The sequence below is a fragment of the Macrosteles quadrilineatus genome, unplaced genomic scaffold, assembly GCF_028750875.1.
Source record: "Macrosteles quadrilineatus isolate MER2022 unplaced genomic scaffold, UCM_ALF_1.0 Scaffold_1__1_contigs__length_201487025, whole genome shotgun sequence".
Lineage (NCBI taxonomy): Eukaryota > Metazoa > Arthropoda > Insecta > Hemiptera > Cicadellidae > Macrosteles > Macrosteles quadrilineatus.
In genome coordinates this window covers 16242123-16262934 of record NW_026542594.1, presented here as the reverse complement: position 1 = coordinate 16262934, position 20812 = coordinate 16242123, and the positions used below count along the sequence as shown (strand labels likewise).

General features: G+C 35.4%; 1 protein-coding gene across 5 annotated transcripts in view; it reads right to left on the bottom strand.

The window, feature by feature from the left end:
* The window catches only part of LOC129004334 (39S ribosomal protein L50, mitochondrial), a 49544-nt gene that overhangs the window by 2411 nt on the left and 26321 nt on the right, over nt 1-20812 (bottom strand). For 4 of the 5 annotated variants that reach the window (XM_054432893.1, XM_054432922.1, XM_054432916.1 and 1 more), the window contains exons 4-5: nt 7571-7672; nt 5243-5362 (exon numbers count right to left, since the gene is read on the bottom strand). In XM_054432893.1, the coding sequence (XP_054288868.1) occupies nt 5243-5362; nt 7571-7672 (222 nt within the window). The remainder of the gene's footprint in view (nt 1-5242; nt 5363-7570; nt 7673-20812) is intronic. The other variant, XM_054432908.1, reaches the window with a different exon arrangement.

The window sequence follows — 20812 nt, the reverse complement described above, 5'->3', positions numbered from 1 at the left end:
ATGATAAAACTAATTTTATTACATTTAAAACTCCACAAAGTAGAAGTCAAATAGAACCAATGATTGTGTTTGATTCCCACATAATTGATCCAAAGTCAAGTACAAATTTTCTTGGCCTGACTATCGATAAACACCTTAATTGGAATGAACACGTAAACAAGATCTTGACAAAAATGAACTCTGGAATTCATGCGCTTTCAAAAATGTCTTTTTATTGTAATTTAACAACATTGAAAAATATTTATTTTGCTTACATACATTCTCATATTTCTTTTGGTATTTGTTTATTTGGAGCAACAAAAAAAGCAAATTTGGATGGTATGTTAAGACTCCAAAACAGGGCTATAAGAGTAATGCTGAAATTGAATCATGATGATTCGGCCAGAGAACATTTCAAACAGTTAAAAACACTGACGGTTTATGGCCAATATGTTCTTGACGTCATTTTGTGTGCAAAGAACAAAATTCTTAATGATGTCCCTCACGTACCCAAACATCATTATAACACTAGAAAAAAGAACTCTATAAGGCAAAATCAGCACAGACTGAAGCTCTATGAAAAAAAACCAACATATGTTGGTGAACAGTTTTTAAGATTAATCCAAGAAAATATTAATAAAGAAAAAAATTCAATTAAATTTAAAAGACAACTGAAAGCTTATTTAATTAACGAGGTAATTTACTCCCTGGATGAATTTCTAAACCTCCCTCTTAATAAACTAATATGAATGTATCAACAAAGCTTCCTTAGATGAGTTGTAGGAAATAATGTTAGTTTATGCATTGATAATTTTAAGAAACCCTTGGTTATACTTTTTCATACCTGTATTTTGACACTATTTATGTATGTTATATGCTACTTACAAATAAAGATTATTTGAATTTGAATTTGAATGTTGTGTTTTTATATAGGCCTGGGCCTAACGGTATTTTTTTTTAATTTATCTCCAAAACTGAAAAAATCTACTTATTTTGATTACTGAACTTTTTTGTATAGCTTTAGTAAAAGGATTTAACCGCCATTATTTAATACTAGCAACAGTGCCCGTTGCGGTTAAATACAACGGTCACTAGCAAAATAATGGTTATGAAATCCATACACCACTTTACTCACTAATATTAGGTACAGTAACCATTAATAATGTTTCCTTAATAATTAATTAACTTTAATTTTTAATAAATAAGCACATAACATTAGAATCACATACTTAACATAATGAACACAATTTAAATACAAACTAGGTGAACCCGTGCGAATTCGCTTGAATAATAAATTAGTATTATAGCAACGTCGTTAGAAGTTGCGTCGTTGTATCGACGTTGCATGGTCTTGAGCTAGATCGTTGGCTATATGCATGCTAAGGTCTTTTTGCTGTTCAGTAGGAGTATTTTGCAGGACGGAGCTCATCATGCTGAAATATTGCGCGTATGGATTAATATCAACCAAATGTTGAGTCAAAATGTGCATGAGTTCAGTGCTGCAAGAGCCATTTGTTTAGCATTCTTTCTTGAACAGCGGTTTCGACGTCCGTAGATATAAGCTTGGGCATATGTGGGATGCTCCCCTTCTGACGGTTGAAAGGTGCCAATTAAGTGATAAATTGTGTCGTGCACCTTATACATGAAAGGCCCTCCATCGTTATGCTCTTCAATTTTAGCTCAAGTGCTGACCATTGCGAGCGCAGAGTTGTATGATCTAATGTTCCCTTTGTAGTTTCTCCTAAAATGATTTGCTCCATTAAGTTACTTTATGGCAGCAGGATGAAAATCCTTGGCCTCGTCCTCTTTGTTCTTCTTTAAAATGTAGCGCACCACATTTCTGACATTTTAATGCCATCTCGCCAAGTGAATGCTGCTGAATTCTTGTATTTGTCAGGGCAATTTTGTAAGCACACGTTGCCACTAACTGTGCCAGCTCCTCGTCCTTACGTTTTGAATTGCTTGCCGTATGTTGACTCGCCGTGTCCGACCGGCAATATTTCTTTGTCGTTGGGTCCTTGGCATGTTTAAACGAAAATATAATGTACAACCTTTCTCCCGTCGTGTCCTCAGGTAACATTTCTTTGCCGGGTTTCTAATTACTTTTACAAACATGCAAACTGTTTACATTTCAAAACCAAACAAAACAGCTGGGATTTAATTTTTCTGTAAACTAATGTATTGACATCTGTTTCAGAATATAATAACATTCAAATCAATCACAATGTTATCCTTATGGAAGGAACTTTGAGGGCAGCCCACGCCCTTATAAAGATATATTTTGAAAATCTAAAGCCAGTTTGCACATCTACACACCTAGACGAGCATTTTGGTATATAATATGTGGGGTTAAATCTTAAAACAAAAAAGCCTTATTGTTCACAAAGTTTCATGTCGCGTATTAAATATATAGGAGATGCAAATTGTTAACAACAACATTTAATCAAAGAAAAATTAATTAGATAACAATATAACAATAAGCTGTTGAATTATTAACACATGTTTCGTTTGATTAGATTATACATATTGGTAAACCAATTATTACCATCTACAAAAATAATTGGTTTTTCTTTTCCGAGTCGGGTTAGCTCTTCTACCCCACCGATTTTCATAATTTTGGCCAACTAAAGGTATGGACGTACCGCAGATTTGCCATCAAACATCGGCATTCATTTTGACGTATAATTCGAGTTATGCACAAACTGCCTCACTGTACATTTCTTATGGGAGTTAAATTTGGGTTTTTCGAGTTCAGTGTTTCGCAGGCGGGCGATGGTTTACAGAAGGGCTCTTCTACCTGCCCGATTTTCATAATTTTGGTCTTAAAATAAAGATATGCAAGCACATATTTGTCATCAAGTATCATCATTAAGTTATCTAATGTATTACTCGACAAAAGAATTTTTTCACTTCAATTAAAGATGTATTTCAGCAGTTCTAATTACATTATACGTTTTGGTCTAAAAACCTTAGTGAAATACCAGCTTTCATTTGAGCTATTGATTATTAAGATCGGACTACCTAAAGCACGCTGCTGAATCACGAATTAACAATAATTACAATGGTTTTAGTACCTATCTGCAAATCAATGATACGTAACTCTATTTTTATTTAAGTTATTTTATATGTCTTGGTCTTAAAATACTTCAAAAGCTTTCACTTGAGATATTGATAGTTTTAATCAGTTAAGTTCAAGATCCTGTATCTAATCGCTCAATCAGAAAATATAAATTGTATATATCTTGGATATGGAATTTAGTTTTAGATATATTTACTTAATTCTAATTACGTTATTCTATTTGTTTTGACCTAAGAACCTTCATTGAAATACCACTTCCATTTCATTAAAGCACAACTCAGTCCTAAATTAAATGTGAAATCTTCAGGCGGCTGTTGGAGAGCACATTTAAACCCAACACGGAAGGGTGCTTGCTGTATTCGGCTATCAACGACAATAGTATTATTTGTATCTTGTTCGCGTCTACCAGTTAAAGTCTCCATTATGTTGAACGTTATTTGGTTATGTTTTGATTTTGTGCAAATAAAAACAGTGAAACATTAATCTTTTCAACTAATCTGTTAGTATAACCAGCTGTTTCAAATATTAGTGTCAATTTCAAAGTATTCATCTGTTCAAATATAAACAAACATTTTCCCCCTAAGAATAACATGGGAACTTTGAAGGCCACTGGGGCAGAGCCCTGATGGAATTCCAAAGTTTTTTTGTTTGATGGCAAAACTACACGCTAAGACCTTTCTAACGACACCTTGGACATGGTGATCGGTAGCACCACCGCTCCAAAACAATTATGACAAAAATATGCGTAGCGTATTAAATATATAGATTCCTTTCTAATGGGAACTTTCCATATACCTAATATTAAAAATACCTCAGCTGTACTTATTTGTTTGTTATTCTTTCAATTGATTACCTTATTAAAATCAGGTGTGATTATTTGTTTGTATTATACTGTATTCTGTTTTGTTTATTTCAGCTTAACTTAAACAATCAATAGTTTTATTAATACTTAAGAAGTCAAACGGGCAGAAGCCTGTGGGAACAGCTAGTCTACATATAAAATTCAATGTATGTCTGTCATAGTATTTGTAACAATCATGGAATTAATAATAAATATATATATATATGTGAATGTCTTTTGATGCAGTAGGACTGCTGTGGGTGGAGACGGCTATACCGATGATGACAGAGGGTGAGGATAATTGGAGCTGTGTGTCACATTAAATCCAGGGTATTCTCCACGCCAAGAAGCTCGACCTTGACCGGGGTGCGTTGTAGGTCATAAAGAATCTAAAAGCCAGAAACCGTGAGAGCCCTGAGGGCTTAGGTCACATGTTGGCCTGACTTGAAGTAATGTGCCAAACAATTCCAGGTCTGCGTCCAACAGAGTAGAGGGTTTTTTTTAGTGAATAGTCTGTGATAAATTCAGGAGTCTCACACTACAGCCCGGCTACCTGTGTGGGTAAAAGCATTTTCCCTCCTCCCAAAAAAAAAATAAAAAAAATTCCGGTTGGAGAAAAATTTTAAACGTGTTCTGTTTGACTCTCAATAACTGTTGAATATTTAAAATAAAATATCAATCACAGAAAAATTCCTGCACATTACTGCAATAATTACAGTATTTCCATATAATTCCCGCAAAGTTCCCGGAGTCATAATATTCCTGTATAATTCCCGCTTTTTACGGTTTTCCCGGCCGCCGGACACCCTGTGTATATATATATTATCTCATACAGTTGTTTCAATAATTACCTTTGACACAGATGGCAACACTGTGCTGTCGTAAAAACTAAAATATAAAGAGTTCCGTTTCAGAAATGAATTAGATCAGAATGTAGTATGTAGGAATTGAGGTTAAGTCACATTGTGTTGTGTTAATAATTGAAACTGTGTTTGTTTAGTAAATGATTACAAGATTAATTGTGTTTTTAATTAACCACCAAAGTGAACCAATAGTGTATAGCGATGAAGACACCGATGACCTTACTCCTAGCGATAAATATACTTGGATGAGCTTCCCTGTTTAGTCTCAGCCTAGCTACTGAGGGTGTCACTTTTTGTTGTAAGGGCTTAGCGTCCGGCAGCTACCCACAACTGACGACATGGTTGACGTTGAAAACCCCCCACCATAGATTCTAATGATACGAGCCCCGAAAGCCTACACATGAAGGTTAGTAGAAATTCCATACTCTACGTTGTTGAAAAATAGTTATTAATTTGCTATGGATAGTATGCAGGGTTTACCTGGATGAAATCTGATGGGTTCATACTGAACATGAAGATTCTCTGGTAGGTCCATAGTCTTCATTTTGTCTAGAGGAGTTGTTGTAGAAACTGGAGTTGCATAGAATGATTTCAGATCACCTACGGATAGAAAATACTGGATTTAGAAACTATGAATGAAGGCAGTATCTGCCAGTGGAGCATTTAATGTGCCTTATTCAGAGCATAACCAATGGTATTAACTCAAAACATCATATGGTCTGCTTTAGTAGTGTCCATTTAAAACTTCTCATGTAAACATTTTGGAGGACAAAGTTTTTAGCTAAGGAGAACATTAATGAATAAGTAACAGATATAGGCTACAAATAACTCATCTAAGCTCAAAATTACAGACAGTTAAGAGAACACAAACAGTTCACAACGCATTAAACTTAACATTCGCCCTCCCAAGCAGGCTTCTGGAGTTAGCTAACTGAAAAGAGGCTTCTTATCAATCTTAAAAAAAATTAATATCCTTATTCTTAAGTTGAGATAGTCTTGTATCAGTTCCTTCTTATTTAGGGTTTCATGGGAAGTAAGTATAGAATTACACTAACTGATATTCAAAATACAAAAGAACCATTTTATTTAATTCTTAAACGCATCAATGTAAACAGAATATTTACTAACAAACTTAGAAATAAGACAACGATGGCCTGATGGTGTAAAAGAAAATGGTGACAAGTTAACATCTGAAGATATTTTTGAACACGGGTGGCGTCGTCCTGTAATCCAACTACTAGGAGGTCACGAATTGGGGATATTTATAGGCATGCACTGTGGATGCGATACTCTCTGGTGTGGATTAACGTCCGCACGAGTGAGTACTACGACTATCCGCAGTACTATCCTGATAATTAGACCAATTCGTATATACCAAGGCGAAAATGTGGTTCTGATTCCACTATAAACTGTAGGTCTCTTAGTTGCCATTAGCTGTATGGGCTATTAATTAACAGCTGTGTCGAGGGAATATGTCGGCCTTAGTCACTAACAAGACTACAAGATCGCGCCACTCATCCTACACTCATCTCCATTCATACTTGGCTTAAAATACCTACTTTGTATGGTCGCCATTTCATCGAAAAGTATTAAAGTATTAAGTATTAAGAACTGGCCACTTCAAAGGAAAGAGCTCGTCATGAGATATTCAAGAATAACGATAAAGAGTTGGAAGTATCGCAAGTAAGAAAAAACAATAAGGGTCTAAGAGAGAAGTGGAATATAACGAAAAGACAAATCATCCATGTAGTAGATGTGGAACAAAACATGAATTTGGCAAATGCCCAGCCTACTAAAAACAGTGTTTGATTTGTAAAAAAATAGGACATTTTGCAAAGGTATGTCGGCAAAAACGAGTGAATAATTTGCATGAAAAATCAGAAGATGAAGAATCTGAAGCAGACTCTCATGACATGAGGATAAACGATGTTAAAAAGGAATGAAGACATATTTGTAAAGCACGTATTTATTTAAAGTTAAATAAGGTAGCTACAAACATGGAATTTGACTCAGGAGCTTGGGCCTCAATGATAGGTAAGCCTCTTTGGGAGAAGATTGGTTCACCACGACTTGACAAGACTAATTCAAAATACGTGGCATATGGAAACAATATTTTAGATATACTTGGTGAATGTTATGTCAATGTTTCAGTAGGTAATGAGACACGTAGATTAAAAGTAGCAGTAGTAAATGGAAATGAGAAACCATTATTTGGTTTACCATGGATATTAGCTTTTAATATGCAACTCCCTCCTGATGTAACTATTAGTAAAGTGAGATGTAAGCAAAATCTAAAACAACAAAAGATGGATGATGTGAGGGTTAAGGAAGTATTAAAAGACTTTGAAGATGTATTATCTGAAGGACATGGGAAAATCAAGGGTTATAAAGCACAAATTCACGTTCAAGAAGATGCAAACCCCCAACATTTTTCTGCGCGCAGGGTTCCATTTCCCTTGAAAAAACAAATTGAGAGTGAACTTGCAAGACTTGTCAATGAGGATATCATTGAAGAGGTAGATCCTGCTACTACAGCTATTCCGTGGGCCACTCCAACAGTCAACGTAGAGAAGGACGATGGTTCAATAAGAATTTGTGGAGATTTTCGAGTCACGTTGAATCCAAATTTGGTCCCAAAAAATGCTATTATTCCAACATTTGAGGAACTAACAAATAAAGTTGCAGGTGGACAAGAGTTTTCCAAGATAGACCTACGAGATGCTTACCTACAAATGGAGGTTGCAGAAGAACACCGAAAGTATTTAGTAATACCAATGCATAGTGGTTATTATAGATACAAACGTTTACCTTTTGGGATATCATCCAGCCCAGGTATTTTCCAGAGATATATGGAAAGACTCTTAGCTGGAATACCACAGGTTGGAGTTCTTCTGGATGATATTATAATATCTGGAAAGAATAAGAACGAACATCTAAGAAATTTAAGAGAGGTTTTGAAACGAATTAAAGAAGGTGGCATAAAAACAAAATCTAGCAAATGCAAATTTTTTGAAGAATCAGTAACTTACTTGGGACATACAATCGACCGAAATGGAATACATTCTACTGAAGAAAAAATAAAAGCCATACGAGAGGCACGGTCACCTACTAATGTCAAGGAACTCCGATCATTTTTAGGTTCTATTAACTACTATGAACGATTTATTCCAGGACTTCATGCCATTTGTAGTGATCTCCATAAGCTGACTGGAACTAACTCTAAATGGAAATGGTCTGAACAAGAAGAGGTGACGTTTAAAAGAGTAAAGGAAATTCTATCAAGTAAAGACACAGTAGTACCATATGAAGAAATGAGACCATTGGTAATAGCCTGTGATGCATCAGAAAATGGATTGGGAAGTGTACTAATGCACAGATTCGAAAATGGACTAGAAAGGCCAATTGCTTTTGCAAGTCGCACACTACTGCCTGCTGAAAAACAATATTCAAATATCGACAGAGAAGCACTAGCTATTATCTTTGGACTCAGGAAATTCCATCAATATGTGTATGGTCGGAAATTCACTTTGGTAACCGACCACAAACCTCTACAACGGATATTTGGAAAAATGCGAGATCTCCCAAAAGTAGTAAATAGCCGTTTAGTGAGGTGGGCTCTCCAGTTGAATCAATACAACTATGACATAGAGTACAGAAAAGGAGAAGATAACATGTGTGCTGACGTTCTATCAAGACTTCCAATTGAAGAAGATCAACCTGAGGAGGCTCACATTGGTTTTTTGAATATTGATAAGGTTAACACTATCATGTCTTATGACCTTTTAAAACAAAATTCATTGACAGATAAAGCTATTAGAATGGCAAAAAACTTTACATTGAGGAATACATGGCCCTCTGTTGTTCCTGGAATGTTAAAGTCGTACAAACAGAGAAAATATTAATTGAATGTTGAAGATGATATATTATTGTGGTTTGGAAGAATCGTAGTTCCAGAATGCATGAGAACTGATGTTCTGAAGATATTGCATGCAGGACATCCTGGTATTGCATCAATGAGGTCTGTTGCGCGACACTATGTGTGGTGGCCCAACATGGATAAAGATATCGAAGTTTATATCAAGAAGTGTACATCTTGTCAAGAGAATAGAGATAATGTGGAAGAAGTACCATTATATCCTTGGAATGTACCTGATAGAGTTTGGGAAAGGGTACACATTGATCTGGCAGGGCCAGTCAACGGATCTATGTGGTTGGTAGGTATTGATGCGTTGTCTAAGTGGGCAGAAGTGGACTGTCTTAAGACAACAAACTCTTATACAATCATTCAACGATTAAGATCTTGGTTTAGTCGATATGGATTACCAAGTGAAATCGTGACAGACAACGGACCTCAATTTGTGTCAAAGGAAATTGAAACATTCTTCCAGAAAAACTCTATCAACCACATAAAAACAACTCCGTACCATCCTAAAAGTAATGGACTTGTTGAAAGACTAATTCGTACATTGAAAAGACGGTACTACACAACAAAGCAGGACGTCGGAGATGGAATGCTAGCTCTTCAAAATGTTCTTTTTAGCTACCGAAACTCGCCTCAGAAAACAAAAGGTAGGGCTCCGGCAGAATTGTTTCTCGGTCGTAGACTACCAACAGTTTTTGACAATATGAAACCTAATCTTAGGAAAAAGATGGAAATGAAGCTTTGGAAAGAACAAGGGAGAGACAACAAGAAAGTTCGAACTTTTGAAGAAGGAGAAGATGTGTGGATCAAGAATGAACATGGAAATGGTTGGTCAGCTGGAAATCTGCGTAAAAAGAAGGAGGGGAAAAGTGTTAGATAGTTAAATCTGTAAGTGATTAATTCATCAGCTGATTTATTAATTCCTTACAGATTTAACTATCTAACAGTAAGTAATTAATTAATTAATTTATTTAATTAATTTATTGGCATGAGCTCTTAACTTTTTACTTGAAACCAGATAAAAAATATGATCAATGAAATACATATACCCAATATCCAATAATCAATCAATAGTTTTATTAATACTTATGAAGTCAACCGGGGTGATGCCCGTGTAGCCATAGTGACCATTTGATAGTCATTTGGCCATAATAACTAAAAAGGAATGAAAGACTGTAGGCAATACAGAAGTAAAGACAAAGAGTAATAAATATATCAGCGAACTCACACAATCACAACACATGGGTAAGCAGTAGGAGTAACTGATTTTTTATGGGGAGACTACAAAAGTTGCGATAACTTTTGAACTAAAATGTTTACAGCATTGAGGGTTGTCTATTTTGTTTAGCGATAAAATGTTCTGACTCAGAGTGAACAAGTGGATGTTTGGTACGTTACTGGATGGTGTGGAAGGACCGCGTACTGTCCCAAACGCCAGTGTGCCGGTGTGAAAAGGCCTTTATGTTGTTGTCACACAATGTGAGCAGATGCAATCCACACAAGATTAGTTTAAATGGGTTATCTTACTAATATTATAGTCCAGGAGTGAGGGGGGTTGAGCATGCATGAAAGTAGTACGCAATGTTATTGCTGATTATTGTAATATGGACTGTGGTGATCAAAATTACGTATGTCGCCTATTTCAAAAGTGGTCGATAAGGTGGGGGGGAGGGGGCAAACATGGCGGTTTGCGCTATGCGTTAAAACGCTGATATTTCGAAAACGGTAAAAGATAGAATATCGGTTAAAACGTCGTTGTAATTCTAAAAATGTGGACTACAATAATGGTTATGGGGTCCGAGGTCGTATCTCTATAAATAAACAAGTTATTGTATGAAACATGTAAAAATGGACTTTTCGTGTAGTTTTTTTTACCGAAAGTATAATTAATTTGAGAGTGTTGCAAAGAAGTAATATCAAATATCTTTGCTGATAGTTGTAATATGGACTGTGGTGATAAAAAATACGCATGTCGCCTACTTTTAAGGTGGTCGAGAACTTGGGGGGAAGGGGGCAAAGATGGCGCAACGGGCTATGCATTGAGACGACTGTAGCTCGATAACGGTACGAGATAGGACATCGGTTAAAACGTAGTTTTAATCCAAAAAATATGGCCAATAGAAAAGGTTATTGGGTAAAAAGTTGTATCTTAACTAACAAAAAAGTTATATCAATAAATAAGTTTAACAACATCTACATTATACAGCTATTTGCTTCAAAAATCATATGAATTGTTGAAAATAAATAGTGTTATTACTTAATTACTAGGCTAAATATTAACTAGATGCATTTTTCTTATAAGAAAGAAATATATTATTACGAATACATATGGTTTAAAATGTAAAAACGCCTTGGGGTTCGTCCGAAAGGTTGCGTCATAATTGCTGCGCAGTGCTGCTGATATCGGCACAACTGTTAATCCCCCAAAAGTTCATTGCCTTTTAAGTTATATCGGGGTTGTAAAATATTTGTACAGTTTAAGACTACTGACATTTATTGTGTTTTATTTATACAAATAACATTCTTTTATAACTTTTAATAGTTATTTAAATATTTTAAATTTCAATACATTTTATTTTAAGTTGCTTACGTTTTTTTTTTTTAAATTGCGTGTGGCTGGTTTTTATGTACGTTTGTTCTTATTGACTAGTGGATTAGGCAATTTTAAAGTAAAATTTCACCAACTTACAAAAGTTAGGTACCTATTTCAATTCAACAAATAATATGAACAACCAGTGTAATTGTTATGGATGGAATGAAGAGATTTACTGTATCTATTACTTATTTAATACGCAAGCAAGATTTTTGTGACAATTACTCCTCCGAACCTACTGAACCAATTGACAAGTTTTTGGTGTCATTGGAAAGAGCATAACGTGAAGTTGTGCAGGAAACTTTCTTTTTAGGGAAATAATTAGAGAGTGAGGCCCTTGGGCCCTTTAAAGTTTCGTATTTCTCCATAAGATTAACATGGGAAACAAAAATTGTTTTGAAACTCCAGCTGTTGTCAAAAAATTAAATATTAAAAATCTGTCTCCATGGAAGCTGAGAAAATTCACAATGTTTACATTTGCTTTGACATTTAAATGTAAACAAGCAGAACTATCAAATACCTATTTCACAATTTCAGACAGCTGATAAAAAAACAACTATGTGGTAGGTTTATTTAATCTTAAACTTTATGATAGATTATTTATTGCAAATCTATTTCAATGATTACTAAACAGACTTTTCCCGTTGCAAAGCAAAAGTTAATAGTGAGAAGAAGAGCATGTTAATTGTAAACCGTCAATGTGTAAATTATGTTGTATTAAAAATGTGTATAGTTTTGGATATTGGTTTGTGTTTAATGATATAAGTTATTAGTTATTGAATTTTTATTTTAAGGATTTGGCATATGATTAAGTCTATGATAAATAACACCATTTCAGAATTTTGCCAGTTTTTGCCTAACTCTGTCCTGTAGAGTTTAAAGTACGGTAGCCTACACCTGATTGTCTACAAACTGGCTAAATAACTCTAAGTACGGTACTTTATAAACGCTGACAGCCATTTTACGTTGACTTAAATTGTAAGCTTACCTTTTCCCGTCCATGGGCAGTTTGATTGTTAATAATTAACCCTTTAAACTGGAATAGGACTGTTATGTAAATTGTGAGTATTTCCATTAGTTAATAATCTTTTAGTTGACTCTTTTAAAATCATCGGAATTATGACTGTTATTAGTTTTTAAACAAGTTATTTGTTTACAAATAACTCCTGTACTTCTTTGCAATTGCTCGATTTCGAGCAACATGTACACTAGTTTTTTATTATTCAATTCAATTCAATTCAATTCAATATTTCTTTATTCATTGAAGCACAAAGTACATGAATAGTGTCATTCTCTTAAATAATGTTTTTATATTACAATGTTATATTCTATGGATACAAAGTTCTTAAAATCTAACATAAGTTTATACAAATTACAAATTAACGCTCCTTCTAAAAATTTTAAAGTTCATCAAGGGAATACAATACCTTGTTGATGAGAAATGTTTTAAGACCCCTCTTAAATTCGACCATGCTTTTTGCCGATTTAATTTCATTTGGAATTTTGTTGTAAAATTTGGAGCCGGTATAACTTGGTTTTTTACTGTAAAGTTCCAATCTGTGGCGGTTTAGAGCAATGTTGGTTTTGTTTCTGGTATTGTAGTGGTGGTGTTCACCAGTTAACGCCAATTGAGAAAATCTGTTTTTAACATATAGAACTGTTTCATAGATGTACAATCCATATACTGTCATTATTTTTAATGATCTAAAATGCTCTTTTGAAGTTCTCGAGTCAAGGTCCAAAATAATTCTTATAGCTCGTTTTTGTAATTTTAGGATTGTTTCTAAGTTCTTGATTATAAGGCATTTATTTTTGTAGTTATGTTTTTTATTTCATATAACTGTATTTAATAAGAATCTGTTACATAATCATATTGTAATAACCTATAACATTATAATTAAAATTGGATTTGTAGTGGTAATCTGTATTATGCATTTGATTGCGGCGAAACCCCAAGTATTATACGTAGTTTGGAGACCGTGTTTTACATTTTAAACCATATGTATTCGTAATAATATATTGTTTTCTTATAAGAAAATGCCTCTAGTTAATATTCAGCCGAGTAATTAATTAATTACACTATTTTTTATCAACAATTCATGTGATTTTTGAAGAAAATAGCTGTATAAAGTAGATTTTGTTAAACTTATTATTGTTATAACTTTTTTATTAGTTAAGATACAACTTTTTACCCAAAAACCTTTTCTATTGGCCATACTTTTTGGATCAAAACTATGTTTTAACCGATGTCCTATCTCGTACCGTTATCGAGCTACAGTTGTTTCAATGCATAGCGCGTTGCGCCATCTTTGCCCCCCTCCCCCCAAGTTCTCGACCACCTTAAAAGTAGGCGACATGCGTATCTTTTATCACCACAGTCCATATTACAACTATCAGCAAAGATATTTGATATTACTTCTTTGCGACACTCTCAAATTAATTATACTTTCGGTAAAAAAAACTACACGAAAAGTCCATTTTTACATGTTTCATACAATAACTTGTTTATTTATAGAGATACGACCTCGGACCCAATAACCATTATTGTAGTCCACATTTTTAGAATTACAACGACGTTTTAACCGATATTCTATCTTTCACTGTTTTCGAAATATCAGCGTTTTAACGCATAGCGCAAACCGCCATGTTTGTCCCCTCCCCCCCACCTTATCGACCACTTTTGAAATAGGCGACATACGTAATTTTGATCACCACAGTCCATATTACAATAATCAGCAATAACATTGCGTACTACTTTCATGCATGCTCAACCCCCCTCAGCTCCTGGACTATTATAAATGTGAAAGTTTTTTGTGTTTATTTGTTTGTTTATTTGTTTGAAGTTCAATCACGCATTAACTACTGGACAGATTGGGCTGAAATTTGGCATGATGATAGCTCACATTCCCGATTAACATAAAGGCATATTCTTATCTCAACAATCCTTTCGGGCTCCGCCCCAGTGGCTCTAGTTCCCCATGTTAACCTTATGAGCATTCATATTTAAAGGGAATTAAAGAATTTAGTCAGCTGTTTTAACTAAAAAGTTGGTTCTATGATGTGAAAAAGCATTAAAAAGTTATAAGATTTACCAACAGGGTGCAGCACTATTGTTTTTTATTTTGCATATTACGAAAACAGCTAATTTGAACCAAGCAGCAACAAAAAACTGTGATACGCAATGAGAACTGTCAAAGTAGGATTGTTTACAGCTAGGCCTATGTTTATGTTCTTAATTTCATGAATAATTTGTGATCTTTTGCAAATGTTTGATAATTTATTTTTCTCTATTGTTTAGGTGAAATGGAATAACATTATTGTGGTGTATTAATTTAATTATAAAATGAATTATATATTTCTAATTCAGATTCAAATATTACAAGTATTAAATTTGCTAGCTCGATCCATGTACCGTTAGATATCGTACGATGTGACGTCATATGGCCTGATTGAATAAACTAACCCCATTGGTTGTTTCCATCACACCACCTTCCGTTCCCACTGCTACCTCGATCACCCGACACTCTCTGTACAACAGTCATCTTCCTACCTTACCGGCTCCCGCACACCAATGCGGTTTTCTTAACGTAACATGTGTTAATTATTTCGAGTACCTGATCCGCCTTCGCTCGCACCCAGGTTCGGATGCGACAATGGCGACGAGTGCGACAACCTACTGCGTGGATAAAGGAAGCGCGTTTTACAGTGCAGTGCCATTGTTTCGGTACGTTACATGCCACTAGACGGCAATTTTTACACCGCGTTCGGTAAATTAACGTTGACAGAAGAAGAAGTTACTACAATGAGTGTCATCGGAAATTTTGGGCCGTTCGACAGTTCGGAGGAGACGTGGTCTACATACGTGGAACGTTTTGAACTTTACATAAAGTGTAATGGAATTTCGGACGACAAGAAAGTAAGTGCGTTTCTAACAGTAATCGGAGTTAAATCGTACAATCTGCTGAAAGACTTAATTACGCCTGAAAAACCATCGGAGAAGTCGTTTAAGGACATTGTGAAAGTGCTACAGGATCATCTTCATCCTAAACCCTCGTTTATCACGGAGAGGTATAAATTCAGCAAGCGCGACCAACTGGAACACGAGACTATTTCGGAATACATCGTTCATTTAAAGCAATTGTCAAAGCATTGCCAGTTCGAGGACAAGTTACCGGACTATCTCAGGGACCGATTAGTGAGTGGTATTCGGAATAATTCGATAAAGAAGAGACTACTGGCGGAGGACAACCTGACGTTTACCAAGGCGGAGCAGCTGGCGACATCGCTAGAGACAGCAGAGAAGGACGCAGCATCCCTGACGTACCACGGCGGCAGCGGCAGCACGGGGAGAGCTATGAGGCTTCAGAGATTCTCCTCAGCGCAACGATCTCAACGCAGCAAACAATCAAGTGCATCAAGTGCCGTTCCAAGTGTTGTGCAATCTACAGAGTGCTATTGTTGTGGAAAAAAGGGTCATTTAACGCACCAGTGCTATTTTCGCGAATACGTGTGCAATTTTTGTAGAAAAAAGGGTCATTTGGAGAAGGCATGTAAATCAAAAAAGAGGGGTAAGTCCAATCATTCTTCCTCTAAAAATAGTTCAAATGCCAAGGTTAATTGCTCCAAAAATACTCAGGGTAACAGATACCAACATAAACAATATTATGTGGAAGTAGATGAATCTAAAAATAACGATAAAGTTGTAAATGATGAGGTATATGACATTTCTAATATTTTTCAAACTGACAGTGAACTGACTGTTAATGTAAATCAGGGTATGGTCAACAAAATTGAACCTATTAAAATAGATTTGCAAGTACAAGGTAAACAAATGAGATTTGAAGTAGATTCAGGTGCTTGTGTTTCTGTTGTTTCGGAACAATTTTACAATAAGTACTTAAATGATGTAAAACTAAATCCCACAGATCTAGTTCTGAGTTCCTACACTCATGAAAAAATCAAACCTGTAGGTAAAATCAATGTTAATGTTAAGTACAAATCAGTAGAAAAATGCCTATCATTGTATGTAATAAGCAATGGTGCTAATCCTCTAATTGGTCGGGATTGGATTAAAGATCTCCAAATTGTTGTTAGTATTCCCAACAATGTAAATAGTGTAATGTCGTCTTCAGATGAAGTAAAAGTAGAATCCGGCAATGAGTCTAAAGTTGTGCGAGATTTATTAAACGAATTTCCAGAGGTATTTACCACTAAGCTAGGCTGTTACAATGGAGATCCTGTTAAGTTAAAGCTCAAATCAAATGTAGTACCTAAGTATTACAAACCAAGACCTATACCTTATTCTTTAAAAGACAAAGTAGAACAGGAATTACAATGTTTAGTTGACGATGGTATCATTTCCACTGTTTCAACTAGTGATTGGGGTACACCTATTGTTCCCGTACTAAAACGTAATGGCAAAATACACATTTGCGGTGACTTCAAAGTTACCTTAAATCCATATCTAGAAGTAGATAGACATCCTATACCTCGCATTGAAGATCTTTTTGCAATCTTACAGAAAGGAAAACAATTTTCTAAAATAGATTTATCATCAGCCTATATGCAACTTAGGTTAGACGATGAAAGTAAGAAACTTTGTACCATAAGTACACACAAGGGGTTATTTGCATATAACCGACTTTGTTACGGAATATCTTCTGCCCCAGGTATTTTCCAACGGGTAATTGAGCTAACACTACAAGGTATCCCGGGTGTAGCTTCATTTCTTGATGATATTATTGTTACCGGAGCTGACACAGCTGAACACCTGTCGCGACTAAGAGAAGTGTGTAGTAGGCTAAAGACAACAGGGTTAACTGTTAGTAAAGATAAATGTCAATTTTTCAGTGATAGCTTAGAGTACTTAGGGTACGTAATTAGCCAAGAGGGCCTTGCCACATCCAAAGATAAAGTCAAAGCCATTGTAGAGGCACCAGTTCCAAAAGATGTTACACAGCTCAAGGGTTTTCTAGGTCTAGTTAATTACTATGCAAAGTTTGTACCAAATGTTGCTACCATTCTAACACCCTTGTATCAATTATTAAGGAAAGACGTAGTTTTTAAATGGTCTTTGTCATGTCAAAAGGCGTTTCAAGCTATAAAAGAAAGATTAGTTTCAGCTAATGTGCTAGCGCACTACAACCCAGACTTGCCAATTAAATTGTCATGTGATGCGTCACCCTACGGCATCGCAGGAGTGTTAAGCATTGTTGACAAAAATGGAATAGAAAGACCAATTTCATTCACAAGTAGAGTACTAAACTCAGCAGAAAGAAACTATTCTCAAATAGACAAAGAGGCATTAAGCATTGTTTTCTGTGTAAATAAATTCAATCAGTATTTATGGGGCAGGAAGTTCACTCTTTGTACAGACCATAAACCACTATTAGCTATATTTGGTTCGAAAAAAGGGTTACCAGCATTTGCAGCTGGCAGACTACAACGCTACGCGTTATTTTTGTCAGGTTACGATTACGACATTAATTATGTTAAGTCACAAAATCATGGTAACGCGGACGGATTGTCTAGACTTCCGCTAAACTGTAATGTTACGGAAGAAAGTGATGTAAATATTGATTATTTAGGAACATATCTCCAATGTATATCAGAGTGCGATGTACCAATAGATTTTAATGATGTACGTAAGGAAACTCAAAAAGACAGTGAGTTAAACAGAATCCTTGGCTATGTTTTGTACGGCTGGCCAATCAATTCGGACGTGAATCTAAGTGACTATGTCAAAAGGCAAGCTGAGCTAACAGTTGAACACGGAATCCTAATGTGGGGCTATAGAGTAGTCATTCCAAAATCATTAAGAGGGGCTTTATTAAAAGAATTACATAATGGACATCTAGGAGTTGTAAAAATGAAGTCGTTAGCCAGGTCGTATTTATGGTGGCCTTCTATTGATAAGGATATTGAGGCCGTGACTAACAGTTGCTCAGCGTGTCTTGCACAGCGGGAATCTCCTGTTAAAAGTAAACTTCATGTATGGGAATTTCCTCCCAATGTTTGGCAAAGAATTCATGTCGATTTCCTTGGACCATTAAAAGGACAAATATATTTAATTGTACTAGACGCCCATAGTAAATGGATTGAGGTAGAACTTGTTAGTTCCACTTCAGCCAAACAGACCATTGACAAACTCAGGCCTATGTTTTGTAGATTTGGCTTACCAGAAATAATAGTTAGTGATAATGGTCCACCTTTTTGTTCTGAGGAATTTTCTAAATTTTTGAAACAGAATGGAATAAGACAAATCTTGACTCCACCTTACCATCCAGCTTCTAATGGCCAAGCTGAGAACGCGGTAAAATCAGTAAAGAAAAGATTAAAATGTGCAATCTTTGAAAATGAGGATGTAAATATAGCTTTAAGTAGATTTCTTATCTCTAATCGTAACACAGTCCATAGTACCACTTGTGAATCTCCCGCCAAACTTATGTTTAATCGACCTTTAAGAACTAGGTTAGATTTAATCAGACCAAACATTCAGTCAACTGTTGCTCAAAAACAAGAGAAACAGATCATAAATGCAAGGGGTACTCATACTAGACAATTAGCTATAGGACAATGTGTACTAGCAAGAGACTATAGAGGGAAGGATAAGTGGGTTGAATGTACGGTTGTTAGACGACTAGGGCCAGTAACATACATTGTACAACTAGAGACAGGCTCAACTTGGAAGCGACACATAGATCAGCTGGTAGGCTTGCAATCAGGCAGCAACATCAACACGGAACATAGCAGATACTACGATCCCGTGACGTCAACATCAGCTGTTACTACTTCCTGTGTATCGTCAGCACCGGTGTCGTCACCAGCCAGGCCGCCCCACCAGCACACCCAGCCTCAACAGCTGAGTTCTCCCACTACTACGCGTCACTCACCAACTACACGCCAGTCCGAGCGGCATAGTCCTATTGTTGAGAAACGCCATTCTTTACAACCCGATCAGCTGACTGCTACGTCACCTGTTACAACTAATACTAGGCGATATCCACAACGGGATAGGAATCCTCCAAAGAAAATGGATTTGTAATTGTTTGTTATGGTTTTATATTTACGCTTGTTTGCAATTCTATTGTGTTTATTTTCAGCACTTATGTTTCAATATTTTTGTGTTTATTTTCAGCACTTATGTTTCAATATTTTTGTGTTTATTTTCAGCACCGATGTTTACAATCTTTAATGTTGTTTTTAACTCTGATGTTTTCAAATTGTGTGTATACATTTTTCCATAAAAATTTTATACAAGCTATGTTCAAAAGTAAGGGCGGAGGAAATGTGGTGTATTAATTTAATTATAAAATGAATTATATATTTCTAATTCAGATTCAAATATTACAAGTATTAAATTTGCTAGCTCGATCCATGTACCGTTAGATATCGTACGATGTGACGTCATATGGCCTGATCGAATAAACTAACCCCATTGGTTGTTTCCATCACACCACCTTCCATTCCCACTGCTACCTCGATCACCCGACACTCTCTGTACAACAGTCATCTTCCTACCTTACCGGCTCCCGCACACCAATGCGGTTTTCTTAACGTAACATGTGTTAATTATTTCGAGTACCTGATCCGCCTTCGCTCGCACCCAGGTTCGGATGCGACAATTATGGCTATGGTAGATGTGTAATACTATAGAATACCGTAAATTTAAAGAAGCAAATTTTATCAAACTGTATCCTCCCCCATTGCAAACGCAAAGCTTAAGTATAACTGCAATACGCATTTTATACTAATATGATAACCCCGTACGAAGGACGGGTACTCTGTTAGTAAATCTATATAAATTAAAATGAATCGCTTTTCTGATGGTATTTCATAACTTGAAGAGTGCACCAGATTGGAGGATTCTTTTTTTGTGGTGTTCCTTAGTGCCAGAGGAAGGTTTTTATGTAATTTTTTATGTTATTTAGTAATTTGATTTTAAAATTCCAAAAAAATTGTCTTTACATTAGCATTAGAGGAAAATGTTTTCATTAAACTGTGGTATACAATAATACGTGTTAAAAAAGAACAACTCCAAACATAAGGTGAGTGAACGTAGCGAACAAACTTCAACCAGGATGTGATTGAGCGATGCGAACGAGTTCATCTTAAAAATGAAAGAGCATTTGACATAAAACCACATTATTTAAATAACACTAGGTTTAACGAGTACCTAGGTTTGTTGCTACAAGGAAACTAATAAAGTGTGTGTTTTAAGTAAAATAATTATTGCTTGGTATAAAATGAATATATTTGCCAAGTTTGATCAAAAGATATCTATAAACAAGCAAACTACAACATTTTACAATATTCTCCATAAGAATAACATGGGAATTTTAAATTTACCATTTTTTTAGTTTTCTCCGTAACCAATAACCGTACAAAAACACTTTAATATACTGAATTGTTTGTTTTTTAAAGCTCTTTAAGAAGGTTCAGAGAAAAATTGGGAAATTTTGTGTTTTGAGGGTCAAAAGTGAGAAAACCCAATTTTTACCCCATAAAACCCTGTTCCCATGGTCCGATCATGCTG